Below are 18,620 nucleotides of genomic sequence, written 5' to 3'. Positions count from 1 at the left end.
AAACCTGGTCTAAACCTGGTCTAAACCAGGACTAAACCAGGACTAAACCAGGACTAGTCACATGTTAACCACAAACCAAAAGTTCAACATAAAAATGGGATCTTATTTTGAAAAGACAGTTTTTTTAATTAAAGAAAAGATCAAGTTAAATATTTACTTTTGCCAAAAGCACAAATAGAAAGATACAAAGCTCTAAACTTTAGATAGTTTATCATTTTTACATGATAAAAGTTTGTGTCTAAAACAGATCATCATCAAAGAACTCGCACATCTATAGCGCCCCCTGTGAGCAAAACAAGACTCTGCAGGTGTTTGACAGTTACACGATGAAGAGAAGATGCAAATGAAGAAGGGGAAAGTGGCTCTCCAGATATGAACTTGTCAACACTGGAAAAAACGTTCCACATTTGTGTTCAAAACATTCTTTACAAAGTGAGTGTTTGGAAAGCTGAGTTCCCCTGAGAACAGCTGCATGGTTCATCTGCAGTAGAGTTTCAGAGTTCCCCTGAGAACAGCTGCATGGTTCATCTGCAGTAGAGTTTCTGATTCAAACGTCACGATGGCCCTGAATTGTCCAGAGTTTCGCCGTCTTTGGCTTTCGTTTCTCACTCCGTCGATGGATCGCTTTGGTCCCAATGCTTTTCTCCTCCTGTCGCCGCCTTCACTTCCCTGTCTTCCCTTGTCGCTCCTCTCCTTTTCTCCTTGATCTCGTTCTTCGTCTCCTCGTTCTTCGTCTCCCCGTTCTTCGTCTCCCCGTTCTTCGTCTCCCCGTTCTTCGTCTCCCCGTTCTTCGTCTCCCCGTTCTTCGTCTCCCCGCTCTTCGTCTCCCCGCTCTTCGTCTCCCCGCTCTTCGTCTCCCCGCTCTTCGTCTCCCCGCTCTTCGTCTCCCCGCTCTTCGTCTCCCCGCTCTTCGTCTCCCCGCTCTTCGTCTCCCCGTTCTTCGACTCCCCGTTCTTCGTCTCCCCGTTCTTCGTCTCCCCGTTCTTCATCTCCTCGTTCTTCATCTCCTCGTTGTTCTCGTTCTTCGTCTCCTCGTTGATCTCGTTGATGTCGTTGATGTCGTTGATGTCGTTGATGTCGTTGATGTCGTTGATGTCGTTGATGTCGTTGATGTCGTTGATGTCGTCCGTCTGCAGCTCCAGTCGGGCCATGAGTTCCTCCAGTTTTTGTGCCTTGCGGAGCTCGTTCCGTTGGATGATGGTGCACAGATGTTCCGTCAGCTGCTCCTTCAGCTCAGTTTTCTTGTGAAGCTCCAGTTTAGCCATGACAAACTCGTCCTCGGCTTTTTCATAACGCTTTCTGCAAGAGACAAGAGAAGACGGATCAACAGACGGACGCAGGAGAAGAGGGCAGCTTCTGTGAGGAGAGGTTTGAAGAGCCTCCATAAACATCTCGGTCAGAGGTTATAAAGGTCATGACTCTATGTGTAAAAACCTATAAAAGTCCTGTTTCTCTTTCAACATATCCAAGCTTTTCATGTGATTCTCTTTTACAATCTGGTGAAAAACCTTTAGACCTTTTGTACTCCAGACCTTGAGTCTCAGGTCAGTTCTATTTGGTACAAAACCTTTGGTCATAAAGCTTTACCAGTTTAAGATTGTAACATCTTTGTTTAGTTTGTATGTTCTGATCAGCTCCTTCCATGTTGTAAGCACAGATTTGACCCAGGGATTCTTCACTTCCTCCATCAGACTCAAGCGTCTGTCATCTGCCAGTAAGGCCTGTACAGGAACCCCCGGCACCACATTACTCTCGGTATAAGGCCTGTACAGGAACCCCCGGCACCACATTACTCTCGGTATAAGGCCTGTACAGGAACCCCCGGCACCATATTACTCTCAATATGAGACCATTGAGCACAACATTCTGGGTCACACCAGCAACGCTCTCATTTCACCTGAAATAAAGGTTAACCCCGCCCCCTTTTTCTTTTGATAATTGTTAAGTTTTGAGTTGGATACAGGGTTTCTTTCCTTGCCATATAAACCTAGAGATATTTAAGATAAGCCTTTATTTGTCCCACAGTGGGAAAATTCCAGTTTTATTCCATCATCAAAGTCTGGAACAGAGAGAGAAATCTGGGCAAAACATTTTAATAGTTTCAATCCTTTGACTTGGACTTAAAGGAATAATGGATTTTTCGCCGATTTGAGAACTCAAGTTGAAGTGCGCGTGCACACTCCCCCCGTGCGGACGCAACTTCTATAGGATACAATGAAGAGTAGTCTCCCTGGAATAAAGCCGGTTAGTCTCTGAAACAACAACAACTATTCTAGTCACAAAGACATATCATGACCTCATGGGCTTTGTAACACCAAAGCAATGGAAGGAGTACTTTTACGGACTACGACAGAGTCTGAGGACTACGAGGCACTGGAAGAAGAACTTTTAGGACTACGACAAAGTCTAAGGAATAAAGTCTGGCGGTAATGCAACACTCGGATGTCAACCGCCATAAAACAACAACAACAACAACAAAAAATCAATAAATTACAAAGTGTTTAAAAGTGAATTTGTTAAGAGTTTTTAAAAAAATTGAATGTTTACAAATACATTTTAAATAAATAATCGTGTTATGTCAATGGAAAATATTGATTGTTAGTCACTTTCGTGTTTTGCTATGCAATTAGCAAATTGCTATGCAAATTTGAAAAAAATTACGGATTGTTTAGCAGCACCGCTATACAAGTGAAAATCCTAAATCTGAGCCCTGCGTTGATAGTTTGATGATTGCGGTCGCCGTTGTTAGTTTCATGTGTTTTCTCTGCTGCATCACTGGCGTGTGGAGTCTGTGGTGCATGCTGGATAGCGTGAGCAGCTCTGTACTAGCAGTATTAGCCGTAGCAGTAATAGTACCTTGCCGCAGTATAGTCCCAGCTGGCCTGCTCGATCCGTCCTCGGAGGATGCAGATGTCGTTGGACACCATGTCATCCAGAGTCTGCAGCTCCTTCTGGATCCTCTGGAGCTTCATGGTCTCAGCGCGAGTCTGCTTTGACCTGAGAAATGGAGAAGAAAAGAACATCAAGAGGAACATCAAGAGGAACATCAAGAAGAACGTCAAGAAAGCAAAGAACCCAAGAGAACCAAAGAGGACCCCAGAACTCAGAGGAGCTCTGGTCCCTCTCTATCTCCGCCCACCATCTCACCTGTGTGAGGGAAGAATATCACACTTAAATTGTAGAAAAAGATTCAGTTGTTTCTGCTGGACTTTTTTTCTTTTGTACAAACGAAACATTTTGACTTTCATCCAAGAGACATTCTCAATCTGTGAATCAAGACCGGGAACTCTGATATTTATTCTACTCTGAGTAGACCCCGCGCTCTTTAGTCTCACTATGTGGCGCTCTTTAGTCTCACTACGTGGCGCTCTTTAGTCTCACTACGTGGCGCTCTTTAGTCTCACTACGTGGCGCTCTTTAGTCTCACTACGTGGCGCTCTTTAGTCTCACTACGTGGCGCTCTTTAGTCTCACTACGTGGCGCTCTTTAGTCTCACTATGTGGCGCTCTTTAGTCTCACTATGTGGCGCTCTTTAGTCTCACTATGTGGCGCTCTTTAGTCTCACTATGTAGCGCTCTTTAGTCTCACTATGTGGCGCTCTTGCATTGGACAAAATAAACTACATTGTTCTGTTTTTGTGTCGCATCTTGTCCTTAGGATGAACCAGTTTGCGTCTTAAAGTGTTTCCTTAAATTAAACAGGGATTTCATGTAGTTTAAACATTCTTTGCAATTCTTCAGACAGACGAGATGCAACACAAAAACTGAACAATGTAGTTTATTCTGTCCAAAGCAGTGAAGTGATGCTCATCAGTTACACAGGAGGAGAGATAATGAGACAGGGACAATAGGAGGCTGATGGCCCATTAAAGGAATGATAGTAAACAAAGGTTTAGTTTCTGGTGAAACCAATAACCGGTGGGCGGGGCATACTCAGAGTAGGATAAATATCCTAGTTCCCGGTCTTGATTCACAGATTGAGATTCTTGAATGAAAGTCCAGATGAAAATTTTTTCTCTACAGTGGACCCTCCAGGACGAATGAGGCATTACACCCACATCTACAGTTAATCTTGGTTTGTTTGCAAAGAAAAATGTTTTTGTTCGATGTGGACAGTTTTAGAGCATTTAGAGCTCAAACATCTGGGCTTTCAGTGGTTCCACAGCTGACCTGGGCTCAGATAGAAGTGTGTTGGAGACTCACTTCTCGGCGATGGTCTTTGTGAGCAGAGCTTTCTTCCTCTTGTTCTTCTCTTCCATCTCCTTCTGCTGAAGCTGCAGAAGCTCCACACGACTTCGCTCACGACTGAAACAAACCACACACTTACGCCAAACGAGTTACACTTTCAAACAGATATTACAGACGAATATAGAAGACACCAAAATCAACATTTGTCTTTAAACTGCGCAAGGCCAAATAAAGAGCTGTTTACGTTTCTTCATCTTCAGCTCAAAGTGAAATTTCACTTCTCCAGAATCGACCTTCAAACATCAGATGAAAACAGACGAGAACATCAAAACCCCAAAACCCAAAAGAAACACTTACTTTTCCACTTCTTGTTTTTCCAGTTCTTTTAAAACTGGAATCTCAGAGTTTTCCTCCACAGCCGGTCGGGACTCCGGTCGGGACTCCGGTCGGGACTCCGGTCGGGACTCCGGTCGGGACTCCGGTCGGGACTCCGGTCGGGACTCCGGTCTGGACTCCGGTCGGGACTCCGGTCGGGACTCCGGTCTGGACTCCGGTCGGCTGAGCTGTTGTCCAGGGGGAAGTGGACTGGACCCGGACCCGGTCTTGAGCAGGGCCTGTTCCCTCTGGATCTGCTGTCGGCTCCGGGTCATTGAGGCCGGTTTGCGCCCGCGACTCGACATCGGAACCAGCGAGTCTGAGAACGACAGAGATGAGGTTGAGATGAACCTGAAATAAACCAGGACTAAAGCAGGTCTAAACCAGGACTAAAGCAGGTCTAAACCAGGACTAAACCAGGTCTAAACTAGGACTAAAGCAGGTCTAAACCAGGACCAAAGCAGGTTTGAACCAGGTCTAAACGAGGACTAAACCAGGTCTGAACCAGGGCTAAACCAGGTCTGAACCAGGACTAAACCAGGACTAAACCAGAACTAAACCAGAACTAAACCAGGTCTAAACCAGGTCTAAACCAGGACTAAACCAGGTGCACTTTGTCACTTGTCTTCTCACCGTTGCTCTGCTGAAGCCTCCGCAGTTCCGCGTCAGAAAAACCTGCCCAGCCGCTCATGTCTGCGGACAAAGCGGTTTAAAGTGCGCTCACTGTCGGCCTCAGTCACGGCTCAGTCCCAGGGGGAGTCACGGGAGAAGCGGGCACCACATAACTCCGTGAAAAGCCCAGAACCAGGCGACAGCAAGCGGATTAAAGTCCAGAACCGTGAGAAAACGCCGGGGCAGCGCAGCCTCACGCCGCCATCTTTGTTTACGTACGCCACGTGAAGGACCCGAGCGTCACGGAGGCTGCCGTCCTTTCCGCCTGAAAGAAAACACCGGTCATACGGGTAATTTTGGGCTAGCGCTAGGCCCACGCCCACTTTGGGTGAAAACAAACAGTGTTAAAGGAATAATAGAGGATTTTTGGCAAGCAATTTGAGTCTCATTTCCTGGTGGCGTGGACAGCCGATAAATCAATCATTCCCTGCGTGCTCCTGCACACCTGCGGCCTCGTTCCCAGGATAGCATCACGTTTCAATGGCTGCACATTTGTGGTTGATATGCCGGTGTGTGTTTAGCGAGTTCCTTCAGTGTACAGTACAAAAATGACCAAAAAGAAAGAATGTGTTCAAGTTCAGAAGAGACGGAAATCTGCAAAGAGGAGAGCTGATGCGATCCGTAGCCCTAATTAACAAACACATGTGTAGCAGCGAGGCTGTTGTGTGCTTCCACACGAGGTTTGATGGGAGGAGGTGCCTTGGTAACAACAGGAGGGTGGGGGGTGATAGGCTCTTTTTGGGGGGGCTTTGTTTGTTCTATTGTGTTCGGTTGTTGTGGTCCTGTCTGTGTTTGACTAGAGTCAGAAGTACATTATATATTATTTCAACATAGTTAAAGGTTGAATGGACGATTTTTTGGACCCAAATCTGAGTCTTATTTCCTCGTAGCGTGGACTGGCGACTAGTCCTGCCACGTATCAATCATAAAACGCACCTACCGCTCACCTGCAGCCGCGTGCGACTCGTCCTCCGAGAGCAGCACGTTTCAGCATAAGAGACAGAAATCTACGGGAGACGAGAGATGCGATGCGATCTTTTGCGCTAATAAACTAACGTACGTGTGTGTTGTATCAGTCCGCACGGGGGAGTGCGCATGCGCATTTTCAAATCGCCGAAAAATCGTCCATTGCGTCTTTAAGCAAGGCATCTGAAAGGTCACGAAAATGTTAACCTTTCAGATGCGTTAATTTGGTCCAATTAAGAAACAAACAAACACATCGACAAAGATAAGAAAAGAGAAAATGTATATTATATACCTACAAGAAACCTATTTAAACCACTTAGAACATCATAAAATGACTAAATTTGGTTCTAACAGACTTTACTTTTCCTCACACAGGGGCAAACATAAGAGGGGCTATTAATGGAAGTGTGATTACTGTGATAAATGTATTTGCTCCACCAGGAGGCGCTCTCACTTTCTACACTGAAGTTGTGGATCCGATGCAAACCACGCTTGAGAGAACCCTTGTGGTGGAGACTGGAACTGACATGTTCAGCCACATGTCTCAAGCTCACAAAGTCCTGTAAATCTATAAATAATACATTTAGACTACTACATGAGTACATAAAGTACATGAATACATAAAGTAGAGCTGATCCATATCTGAGCGCAATGAATCCTAATGTCACAAAAAACACATTTTACATCATAAGATCTAAACTAGAGACGACTAAAGTGACAGACACAGGTCCAATAGATCTAAGTGATCTTCTGTTTACATCACTGTAGATCTGAACTTAGATCTAAGTGATCTTCTGTTTACATCACTGTAGATCTAAACTTAGATCTAAGTGATCTTCTGTTTACATCATTGTAGATCTAAACTTAGATCTAAGTGATCTTCTGTTTACATCACTGTAGATCTGGAACAGGAACAAAAACAAAAATCTCCAGAAGATATTGTGTTCATATGGTGTCCAGAGGCCACGCTCCTCGAAAAATCTGGCCAAATACAAAACAGTTTTAAAATGTTTTAAAATCCATTGTACTTTGTCCTGGTTCAGACCTGGTTCAGACCTGGTTTAGACCTGGTTCAGACCTGGTTCAGACCTGGTTTAGACCTGGTTTAGTCCTGGTTTAGACCTGGTTTAGTCCTGGTTCAGACCTGGTCCTGGTCCAGGTTTGGTTTGTGATTGGCTCTGTGATGTTTTGTCCCTGGAGCGTCTAAACCCAAACAGCCAATCACAGCGCAGGAACATGAGGTTGATTGAAACAGATGAGAGGTCAAAGTTCACTTGGACCAGACTTTGTGCATCTGTGAAATGTTTTCAAATGAACCCCAAACTAACGGAAGGGCATCTGACTCTTTGGTCTTTGGTGGTTGTGTTCACGGTAAAGACGCTTGGTTATAATAACTCCTTTTATTGAAAATCTATAAAAGTCTTATTTTCAGACCTTTTGTGATCCAGACCTTGAAGCTCAGCTCAGTTCTCTTTGGTCATAAACTGACCAGTTTAAGATTTGAACCAGTTTTATTGCCTCTGTCAGTGAACAATTCACAAATTAAGATGCAACATAAGACAGTGTATTATAATGATAACAATAATAAATATAGCCGCGGCAATGATCGTCCTCGCCACGCCGTGACAGGTATCAAAAGTCATTTGGATAACTTTTGATGTCCCACTTGTTAACACCATATTGACCATGTTTGATTTCAGTTTTTTCAGGCCAACGCCCGTAGGAGTTCGTAAAAGTACGATATTTGGAAAAACTCCTAAGTCACGCTTAGCTAATTTTGATCCAATATGGCGGACATTTGGTTGGCCGGATGGCGTTGCCGAAATAATATTTTTTTACTTCTTTTGTCGCCATCTACCTCTGCGCCAAATTTCATGATTCTGCGATCAGATTTTTGTTGGCCATTTCCTATCTCTCAATGCATTTTTTGTACATTTGGGGGCGCTGATGCGCCAATTTTTTAAATTTTAGAAAAAAGAGATAGCCAGAATGTAGAGAGGCACAATTTTTAGAGGTGTGCACATTTTTGTGACTTTCCGTCAATGTTCACTGGGTGAAAAATAGGGGGGTTTGTCCCGAGAAGAAGAAAGAATAATATTCTGATGCAAAAACAATGTTTCCCATTTTTCAAATATCATAAACTATGATGTAGCTCGCGCTTTCCCTTTCCCTTTCCCTGGTCACTGACGGGAACGTTCGTTAATTTTGAGTGGGCTCCGCCCACTTTATGTTTTTGGCCCTCTAAACAGTAATAATGTTCAATTTTTGCATTACATGTTTATGTGCACGGAAAATGCAAGAGATGGAACGTATTCGTGAGCTACTTAGAGCAAACGAGTGCTTTACATGGGGATGACGACTGCGAAGCGGTCTTTGAAGTGGGCGAGCGATTGGTGCTCGATTTCGTGCGAACTATGTGCGCACTTTCGCAGCCGTGCTTCGCACGGCCTTACAGAACTGATAGGCCTCTCGCCAGCTTGAGGCGCTCGGGCCAAATAATAATAATAACAAATATTCATCATCATCATTATTATTATCATTATGGACTCAATGATGGCCGTGTAGAACTGCTCCATCATCAGCTTGTCTTTCCTCAGCTGTTGCAGGAAGTACATCCTCTGCTGGGCCTTCTTGATGAGGAGCTGATGGTGGGCTCCCACTTGAGGTCCTGGGTGATGGTGGGCTCCCATTTGAGGTCCTGGGAGATGGTGGGCTCCCACTTGAGGTCCTGGGTGATGGTTGGCTCCCATTTGAGGTCCTGGGAGATGGTGGGCTCCCACTTGAGGTCCTGGGTGATGGTGGTGTAGAGGAAGAGGAGGGAGTCCACAAAGCTCCAGGTTGTTTCTGCTGCACAAGCCGCTCCACCTCCTGTAGACAGACTCATCCCTGTCCCAGATGAGGCCGATGAGGGTGGTGTTGTCATGGCGATGAGGGCGGTGTCGTTTATGTAGCACATGTTAGCGCAGAAGCTGGTTTTATAGAGGTTTGTTGGCGGCTAACGCTAGGCTAATTAGCTCTGGGCTGTGTCAGCGTTTAGCCTCATGTAGCTCTCACGCTAACAGCTTTTATGAAGCTAATCTCTGTTTTACAGCTTCAGCCGCAAAAAAAACTGTTTACGAGATCTGAGTCTGAACCAGGACTAAACCAGGTCGAAACCAGGACTAAACCAGGTCTGAACCAGGTCTGAACCAGGTCTAAACCAGGACTAAACCAGGTCTGAACCAGGTCTGAACCAGGTCTAAACCAGGTCTAAACTAGGACTAAAGCAGGTCTAAACCAGGACCAAAGCAGGTTTGAACCAGGTCTAAACGAGGACTAAACCAGGACTAACCCAGGACTAAACCAGGTCTGAACTAGGACTAAACCAGGTCTGAACCAGGACTAAACCAGGACTAAACCAGGTCTGAACCAGGTCTAAACCAGGACTAAACCAGGACTAAACCAAGTCTGAACCAGGACTAAACCAGGAATAAACCAGGACTAAACCAGGACTGAACCAGGTCTAAACCAGGACTAAACCAAGTCTGAACCAGGACTAAACCAGGACTAAACCAGGACTGAACCAGGACTAAACCAGGACTAAACCAGGATTAAACCAGGTCTGGACCAGGTCTGAACCAGGTCTAAACCAGGACTAAACCAGGACTAAACCAGGTCTGAACCAGGTCTAAACCAGGACTAAACCAGGACTAAACCAGGTCTGAACCAGGTCTAAACCAGGACTAAACCAGGACTGAACCAGGACTAAACCAGGACTAAACCAGGATTAAACCAGGTCTGGACCAGGTCTGAACCAGGTCTAAACCAGGACTAAAGCAGGACTAAAGCAGGACTAAACCAGGTCTGAACCAGGACTAAACCAGGTCTGAACCAGGTCTAAACCAGGACTAAACCAGGACTAAACCAGGTCTGAACCAGGTCTAAACCAGGACTAAACCAGGACTGAACCAGGTCTGAACCAGGTCTAAACCAGGACTAAACCAGGACTAAACCAGGACTGAACCAGGTCTGAACCAGGTCTAAACCTGGACTAAACCAGGACTAAACCAGGTCTGAACCAGGACTAAACCAGGACTAAACTAGGACTAAACCAGGACTAAACCAGGACTAAACCAGGTCTAAACCAGGTCTAAACCAGGACTACTGATAAAGCTTTCACTCAAAGTTGTATTTAGAGTAATTTGTGGATTCACAGATAACTACAAAGCTGTGGGTGGGGATGAGGGTAGGTGAAAATAGAAATTGAGTGCTCAAACGTGTTTAAAACATTGCACCAATGTAAACCTTCTGCCTCATCCATTTTAATGAGGCAACAAAGTGAAAATGTGTAGTTTTTGAGTGTGTGTGTTTGTGTTTGTGTGTGTGTGTGTGTGTGTGTGTGTGTCTGTGTGTCTGTGTGTCTGTGTGTGTCTGTGTGTGTGTCTCATTATTGGGCCTGAGCGCTTTGGCAGTCGCTGCACAATCCTGCTTTAAACGCAGCTCATTAGGTTATTTTCAGACACACACACATACGCACACAGGGGGGTGCAGGGGGGCTCTGGACCCACTCACGGGGGGATTTTAGGGGGTTTTGTGCCTGTGCCGTGTGCCAGGGCACCTCAGAGTCACCGCGGGGCAAATCACATCCAGATGTGTCGGAGGAGGTTTGGGACGGGGATGCACGGGAGGTGGAGGGGTTTGGGACGGGGGTTTGGGACGGGGGGGTTTGGACTGGGGGTAAACGGGGGGGGTTTGGGATGGGGGTAAATGGGGGGGTTTGGGACGGGGAGGACTAAACTGGAGCCAGCGCTTTGTTCATTTCGGCCTTCGTTAAAATTCAACAAACTCCACAAACTGCCAACACTTTCCCAGAAATGAGCTCAGAGCGAAGCAAGAAGCAGCTTGAGTAATGAGAGACAGACGAGAGAGGGGCGGGGCCAGAGGGAGGGAGGGGCCAGAGGGAGGGAGGGGCCAGAGGTTGCAGTAATTATCCCAGTGGCAGATTCATTTGTTGTGTCAGAGTTTGAACTTTAAATTCTTTTATTTTTTCACGCTTTTCAATCTTTCTCTTTTTCACTTGAAACGTTTCAGTTTCATCTTCTGAGTTCAAAGTGGAAAAATTCTGGGGATTTTTTCTTTCTTTTAGCTGATTTTTGTAACGCCCAAAAACAGCCGTGAAAAACAGATGAAACAATGTCAAAAGGGACATGTCCTAGAGTCCTCAGACCCTCCTTCTGTCCTCAGACCCTCCTTCTGTCCTTAGCCTCTCCTTCTGTTCTTAGACCCTCCTTCTGCAGGAAACACTACAACAGTATAAACCTGGAGAAGTTCCACAGTGAAGGAGAGAGAGACAGAGGAGCTGGAGCCACTCAGGAGGAGAACCGGTTCTTCAGGAGGAGAACCAGTTCCTCAGGAGGAGAACCGGTTCTTCAGGAGGGGAACCAGTTCTTCAGGAGGAGAACCGGTTCTTCAGGAGGAGAACCGGTTCTTCCAGGCAGATGGAGAACCGTTCATCTGGAGTAGAGACAGTGTTTCTCTCTGTTGAAGTTCTCACTGGAAATATAACTTCATCATTAATTTTCAAAAGTGTCAGTTTTAGTAACAAAAGTCAGTTAATGTGGTGAATGATTTAAAACATAAGGAGCAGTAAGAACAACTGACATTTACAACTGACCTAAATAATATCTATAACGGACATTTATGACTGACAGCTTCTAAAATTTATAGCAGACATTTATAACTGACATTTATAACTGACATGTATAACTGACATTTATAACTGACATGTATAACTGACATTTATAACTGACATTTATAACTGACTTTTATAACTGACATTTACAACTGACATTTACAACTGACATGTATAACTCACATTTATAACTGACATGTATAACTGACATGTATAACTGACATCTTTTCTTGACTTGTTGGTTGTAGAGACACATTTTCTCGTTGAAATATTAAAAAACTTGTATTTTCTCACAGATGCCCTTCCATCCTCAGATACTGACACTCACCACGGTCAGACCTTTGGGGTTAGAACTATTTTAAACTCTAATTTCAAACATTAGACTTCAGAATACACTGAGACGTTCTGAACCAAAACACAGAGAAATGTATAAATCACACTTCACTTTTGAATATTTGTCCAAAGTATTTCAGTACTTCATGACTGTAGTGTGTGTAGTGAGTACTTCATGACTGTAGTGTGTAGTGGGTAGTTCATGAGTGTAGTGTGTAGTGAGTAATTCATGGCTGTAGTGTGTAGTGAGTACTTCATGAGTGTAGCGTATAGTGAGTACTTCATGACTGTAGTGTGTAGTGAGTACTTCATGACTGTAGTGTGTAGTGAGTAGTTCTTGACTGTAGTGTGTCTAGTGAGTCCTTCATGACTGTAGTGTGTCTAGTGAGTACTTCATGACTGTAGTGTGTGTAGTGAGTACTTCATGGCTGTAGTGTGTAGTGAGTACTTCATGACTGTAGTGTGTAGTGAGTAGTTCTTGACTGTAGTGTGTCTAGTGAGTACTTCATGACTGTAGTGTGTCTAGTGAGTACTTCATGACTGTAGTGTGTGTAGTGAGTACTTCATGGCTGTAGTGTGTAGTGAGTACTTCATGACTGCAGTGTGTCTAGTGAGTACTTCATGACTGTAGTGTGTAGTGGGTAGTTCATGAGTGTAGTGTGTAGTGAGTAATTCATGGCTGTAGTGTGTAGCGAGTACTTCATGAGTGTAGCGTATAGTGAGTTCTTCATGACTGTAGCGTGTAGTGAGTACTTCATGACTGTAGTGTGTAGTGAGTACTTCATGACTGTAGTGTGTAGTGAGTAGTTCATGACTGTAGTGTGTCTAGTGAGTCCTTCATGACTGTAGTGTGTCTAGTGAGTACTTCATGACTGTAGTGTGTGTAGTGAGTACTTCATGGCTGTAGTGTGTAGTGAGTACTTCATGACTGCAGTGTGTCTAGTGAGTACTTCATGACTGGAGTGTGTAGTGGGTAGTTCATGAGTGTAGTGTGTAGTGAGTAATTCATGGCTGTAGTGTGTAGTGAGTACTTCATGAGTGTAGCGTGTAGTGAGTACTTCATGACTGTAGTGTGTAGTGAGTACTTCATGACTGTAGTGTGTAGTGAGTAGTTCATGACTGTAGTGTGTCTAGTGAGTCCTTCATGACTGTAGTGTGTCTAGTGAGTACTTCATGACTGTAGTGTGTGTAGTGAGTACTTCATGGCTGTAGTGTGTAGTGAGTACTTCATGACTGCAGTGTGTCTAGTGAGTACTTCATGATTGTGGTGTGTGTAGTGAGTCCTTCATGACTGTAGTGTGTCTAGTGAGTACTTCATGACTGTAGTGTGTGTAGTGAGTACTTCATGGCTGTAGTGTGTAGTGAGTACTTCATGACTGCAGTGTGTCTAGTGAGTACTTCATGACTGTAGTGTGTAGTGAGTACTTCTTGACTGTAGTGTGTGTACTTCAGTACTTCATGACTGTAGTGTGTGTAGGGTAACGTACTAGTACAAGTACTGTAAGGTTATGAATGTCCACCCACTTGTGAAGGAGGGGGGGCATTCAGGTTTGATATTGATTAAAGAATTGTTCAAGAATTCAAACACTGCATAAGTGTGGGTAAGTTTGAATCATATTTTTAAGAGAAGAATGGGGCACCAGCCGGATAATCGGCAATTTTAACAACTCTATAATCAGATATCTAAATTAATTAATTAATTAGAAATAAATTTGGTCGTTGATCTAAAGGTTTGAGAACATAACCGTGACATTGACCCCTTTTCTGGAAATGAAGGAACACTTAACCAAATGTGGGTTATGAAGATTTAATGACCAAATAATTAAACAGATGAATTAGGAATATGCAAATGAGTTGATAACAGATGGAAAACACTAGACATGATGGTTCTAGATCTATCTAGGTGTGTGCAAGAGTTAACTCTAAGATGAAATTCAGCCTGTGAAGTGCATTCATACGAACAGAACCAGAAGCTGTAATCCTGAGACGGGCCTGCGTGGGGTCCAAGGGCCTGTGTGGGGTCCAAAGGCCTCCGGCTCAGTCCACACGCTGGCCAGAGCAGGGCTGCTCTGGAGCTCGGCTCTGACGTTGTCTGGCCAAAGAAGGACTGGGTCAGGTTCTGCGATCTGCGTTCTCCTTGGCTCTGAGGTGTTCCAAACGAAAAGGCCGTTGTGCTGCTCCACTGATGTGGCTGGTCTAAAAGGCTGTGGACTTGAAAAAGTTGCAAAAGGTCCTTGCTTGATTTTGCGTGATGCAGCATCAATCACGTTTTTAAAAACAGGCACAGGTTTCTTAGTTCCGGGAGGGAACATTAGCTTCTTTTTGTCCCGTAGCGTAGCATCGCTCACGCTAACTAGGCCCGAGGCCTGCTCCCAAGGCCTCATGGACCTTGCTGGTGGGACCCTGGATGGAGGGTCGAGCTTCGAAAGAAACTCTGATGGAACGCTCTCTGGAGCTCGGATGGAAAACTGAGTCTGTAACTCCCTGCTCTTTCCTTTGTCTTCCCCGCGGGGTTTTGGCGCCGTGGCTTCAGCCAATCAGCATGCACGCTGGGGTCAGAGCTGATAAGGGGACACAAGGTCTGGCTTTAGGCCACAAGAGTTACACAAAAAGGTCAAATTGTCCACAAAACAAGTTATGAAACAGTTAAAATGACATGTAAAACACAATAACACAATATGTACATGTAAAGTCATCTGGTGGACACATTTTTGCAATCTGATGATTGTCTACTAAAATCACTAAAACCGCATAGTCTGTTTTTTTTAGCTTTCTTGGAGAGAGATTCTCTCTGTAATCCAAAAGGAGTCATTTGATGAAAAGTTATTTTCAAAGTTCAGAGCGTCTCTGTTGTCTCTATCACGTCCTCTGCTCTTGAGGGTCGTAAAACTCCACACGGACAGCTGATAACACCTATAGCTCGCATTCCTGTCACCATGGCAACAGGGGGAGGACATCTGCATATCCTACAGGTGTATTGAGTACTTCATGACTGTAATGTGTGTACTTCAGTACTTCATGACAGTAGTGTGTAGTGAGTACTTCATGTAGTGTGCAGTGAGTACTTCAGGACTGTAGTGTGTAGTGAGTTCTTCTTGTGTGTTGTGAGTACTTCATGAAGTGTATAGTAAGTACTTCATGTAGAGTGTAGTGTATAGTGAGTACTTAATGTAGTGTGCAGTGAGTACTTCATGAGTGTAGTGTGTAGTGAGTACTTCATGAGTGTAGTGTGTAGTGTGTAGTGAGTACTTAATGTAGTGTGTAGTGTGAGTACTTCATGTAGTGTGTAGTGAGTACTTCATGTAGTGTGTAGTGAGTACTTCATGTAGTGTGTAGTGTGTAGTGAGTACTTCATGTAGTGTGTAGTGTGTAGTGAGTACTTCATGTAGTGTGTAGTGATGGTCTGGAGTGAAGGCTGATGAACACTGACACTAATGTAAAGCTCGTCTGTTGCTCCTGATCGTTCCCTCATGTTCCCGTCTTCTTGTTCCTACGCGTCGTCTCGCATTAGTCGCAGTAATGAGCGTAATGAGTGAGCTTACGCCGCGCCGCACTCTGATTGGCCGAGCCCCCGGTAATGGCCTCCCTTCTGCACGCGCTCAGTAGCGACGCCGCGCTCCCACGAGGCTTGTGTTTCCACTTTGAGCTCGTTCACACCGGTGTTTTTCATTTACGTTTCAATTAGAGCCAGAGACGCCAGCGAAGGGCCACGATTGGACGACTCGGCTGTCAATCAAACGCTCAGACGAGTTAGGTTTCAGAGACATCAACTTCACCTGGATGCAAGGTCTGTGCTGTGTATCTGCAGGGGCTGTGCTAGACACCTGCAGGGGCTCTGCTGGACACCTGTGGGGTCTGTGCTGGACACCTGCAAGGTCTGGGCCCACACGGGCTCTGAGCTGGACAACTGCAGGTCACTGCATGAGGATGGGACCCTCTCGATGTGAGGCAGTGCACCTCCTCAGTGCACAGGAAAAACAGAGAGAACACAGAGAGAACATAGAGAGAACGCGGAGAGAACACAGAGAGAACACAGAAAACACACAGAGAGAACACAGAAAACACAGACAGAACACAGAGAGAACACAAAGAGAACACAGAAAACACACAGAGAGAACACAGAGAGAACACGGAGAGAACACAAAGAGAACACAGAAAACACACAGAGAGAACACAGAAAACACAGACAGAACACAGAGAGAACACAAAGAGAACACAGAAAACACACAGAGAGAACACAGAGAGAACACGGAGAGAACACAAAGAGAACACAGAAAACACGCAGAGAGAACACAGAGAGAACACAGAGAGAACACAGAAAACACACAGAGAGAACACAGAAAACACAGACAGAACACAGAGAGAACACAAAGGGAACACAGAAAACACACAGAGAGAACACAGAGAGAACACCAGGGCACTCTGGTGCAGATCTTGGTCCACAGTCTTGTTCCTCCGGCTTCTCTCTGGTCTGAGTCTGGTTCTGGTTAAAGTCTGTTGTTCCTTGTCACATGACTCCTCAGGCCCCGCCCCACCTCACACTTCTGTCCATCACAATTGAGTCCTGGTTTAGTCCTGGTTTTGATCTGGTTTAGTCCTGGTTTAGACCTGGTTTAGTCCTGGTTTAGTCCTGGTTTTGTTCTGGTTTAGTCCTGGTTTAGTCCTGGTTTAGCCCTGGTTTAGATCTGGTTTAGTCCTGGTTTAGTCCTGGTTTAGACCTGGTTTAGTCTTGATTTAGACCTGGTTTAGTCTTGGTTTAGTCCTGGTTTAGTCCTGGTTTAGTCCTGGTTTAGATCTGGTTTAGTCTTGGTTTGGACCTGGTTTAGTCCTGGTTTAGTCTTAGTTTAATCCTGGTTTAGTCTTGGTTTGGACCTGGTTTGGTTTAGTCCTGGTTTAGTCTTGGTTTAGTCCTGGTTTAGACCTGGTTTGGTCTTGGTTTAGAGGTGGTTTAGTCTTGGTTTAGTCCTGGTTTAGTCCTGGTTCAGACCTGGTTTAGTCTTGGTTTAGACCTGGTTTAGTCTTGGTTTAGACCTGGTTTAGTCTTGGTTTAGTCCTGGTTTAGTCTTGGTTTAGTCCTGGTTTAGTCTTGGTTTAGACCTGGTTTAGACCTGGTTTGGTGTTGGTTTAGACGTGGTTTAGTCTTGGTTTAGTCCTGGTTTAGTCCTGGTTTAGACCTGGTTTAGACCTGGTTTAGTCTTGGTTTAGTTCTGGTTTAGTCTTAGTTTAATTCTGGTTTAGTCTTGGTTTAGACCTGGTTTAGTCTTGGTTTAGTCCTGGTTTAGTCTTGGTTTAGTCCTGGTTTAGTCTTGGTTTAGACCTGGTTTAGTCTTGGTTTAGACCTGGTTTAGTCCTGGTTTAGTCCTGGTTTAGACCTGGTTTAGTCTTGGTTTAGTCTTGGTTTGGACCTGGTTTAGTCCTGGTTTAGTCTTGGTTTAGTCTTGGTTTAGACCCCTCTATCTCTCTCTTCCTCTCTCTCTCTCTCTCTCTCTTTCTCTCTCCTCTCTCTCTTTGTCTCTCTCTCTCTCTCTCTCTCTCTCTCTCTTTCTCTCTTTCTCCCTCTCTCTTTCTCCCTCTCTCTTTCTCTATCTCTCTTTCTCTCTCTTCTCTCTTTCTCTCTCTCTCTTTTCTTCTCTTCCAAACATGTGTCGTCCAGATGTGGTTAACTTCAAAGCTTTAGTCGGCTGCTCCTGACGCCGCTCAGACTCGCTCTAAGCCCCGCCCGTGACCGTTAAGCCCCGCCCATGAGGAAGGGAGACAAGGATAAAAGCTCTAAATACTACATAATCATAAAAAAAAACAATTTAGAATTTCCAGGGTAGTTTGTTTTTCTGTTACAAAAGAGGACGTAGGATGCAGGCATTAGGATGTAGGAGTTAGGACGTAGGAGTTAGGATGTAGGATTTAGGATGCAGGAGTTAGGATGCAGGAGTTAGGATGTAGGAGTTAGGACATAGGAGTTAGGATGCAGGAGTTAGGATGTAGGAGTTAGGATGCAGGATTTAGGACCTAGAAGTTAGGACGTAGCAGTTAGGATGTAGGAGTTAGTATGCAGGAGTTAGGATGTAGGAGTTAGGATGTAGGAGTTAGGATGTAGGAGTTAGGATGCAGGATGTAGGACCTAGAAGTTAGGACGTAGCAGTTAGGATGTAGGAGTTAGTATGCAGGAGTTAGGGTGTAGGATTTAGGATGCAGGAGTTAGGAAGCAGGAGTTAGGATGTAGGAGTAAGGATGCAGGAGTTAGGAAGTAGGAGTTAGGATGCAGGAGTTAGGATGCAGGGGTTAGGATGTAGGAGTTAGGATGTAGCAGTTAGAAAGTAGGAGTTAGGATACAGGAGTTAGGATATAGGAGTTAGGATGTAGGAATTAGGACGTAGGATTTAGGATGTAGGAGTTATGAGGAGGAAGTGATGGATGTG

At 44.9% G+C, this 18,620-nt stretch overlaps 1 protein-coding gene across 1 annotated transcript; it reads right to left on the bottom strand.

The window, feature by feature from the left end:
- Window positions 1–176: 176 nt before the first annotated feature.
- gorab (golgin, rab6-interacting) lies at window positions 177–5,454 on the bottom strand. The gene is made up of 5 exons (XM_072438506.1): window positions 5,196–5,454; window positions 4,545–4,881; window positions 4,203–4,304; window positions 2,857–2,997; window positions 177–1,299 (listed from the first exon to the last, which is right to left on the bottom strand). Exons 1-5 carry the CDS (start codon window positions 5,251–5,253, stop codon window positions 606–608), a joined length of 1,332 nt encoding a protein of 443 aa, XP_072294607.1. The 5' UTR covers window positions 5,254–5,454; the 3' UTR covers window positions 177–605.
- Window positions 5,455–18,620: the final 13,166 nt, after the last annotated feature.

This window comes from Eucyclogobius newberryi, unplaced genomic scaffold, assembly GCF_026437365.1.
Source record: "Eucyclogobius newberryi isolate DKJ021-1_F unplaced genomic scaffold, fEucNew1.0.hap1 SCAF_9, whole genome shotgun sequence".
NCBI classification, from domain to species: Eukaryota; Metazoa; Chordata; class Actinopteri; order Gobiiformes; family Gobiidae; genus Eucyclogobius; species Eucyclogobius newberryi.
Note: the sequence above shows the minus strand (reverse complement) of the source record. Positions and strands in the feature narration are given on the sequence as shown.

Excerpts from the sequence above, each read along its gene's own strand:
- gorab (XM_072438506.1), bottom strand. The coding sequence starts at position 5,253 with ATGAGCGGCTGGGCAGGTTTTTCTGACGCGGAACTGCGGAGGCTTCAG. Across the intron at positions 4,882-5,195 it reads GAGGCTTCAGCAGAGCAACG|ACTCGCTGGTTCCGATGTCG; the intron begins GTGAGAAGACAA and ends TGTCGTTCTCAG. Across the intron at positions 2,998-4,202 it reads ACAAAGACCATCGCCGAGAA|GTCAAAGCAGACTCGCGCTG; the intron begins GTGAGTCTCCAA and ends TCCATTTCTCAG.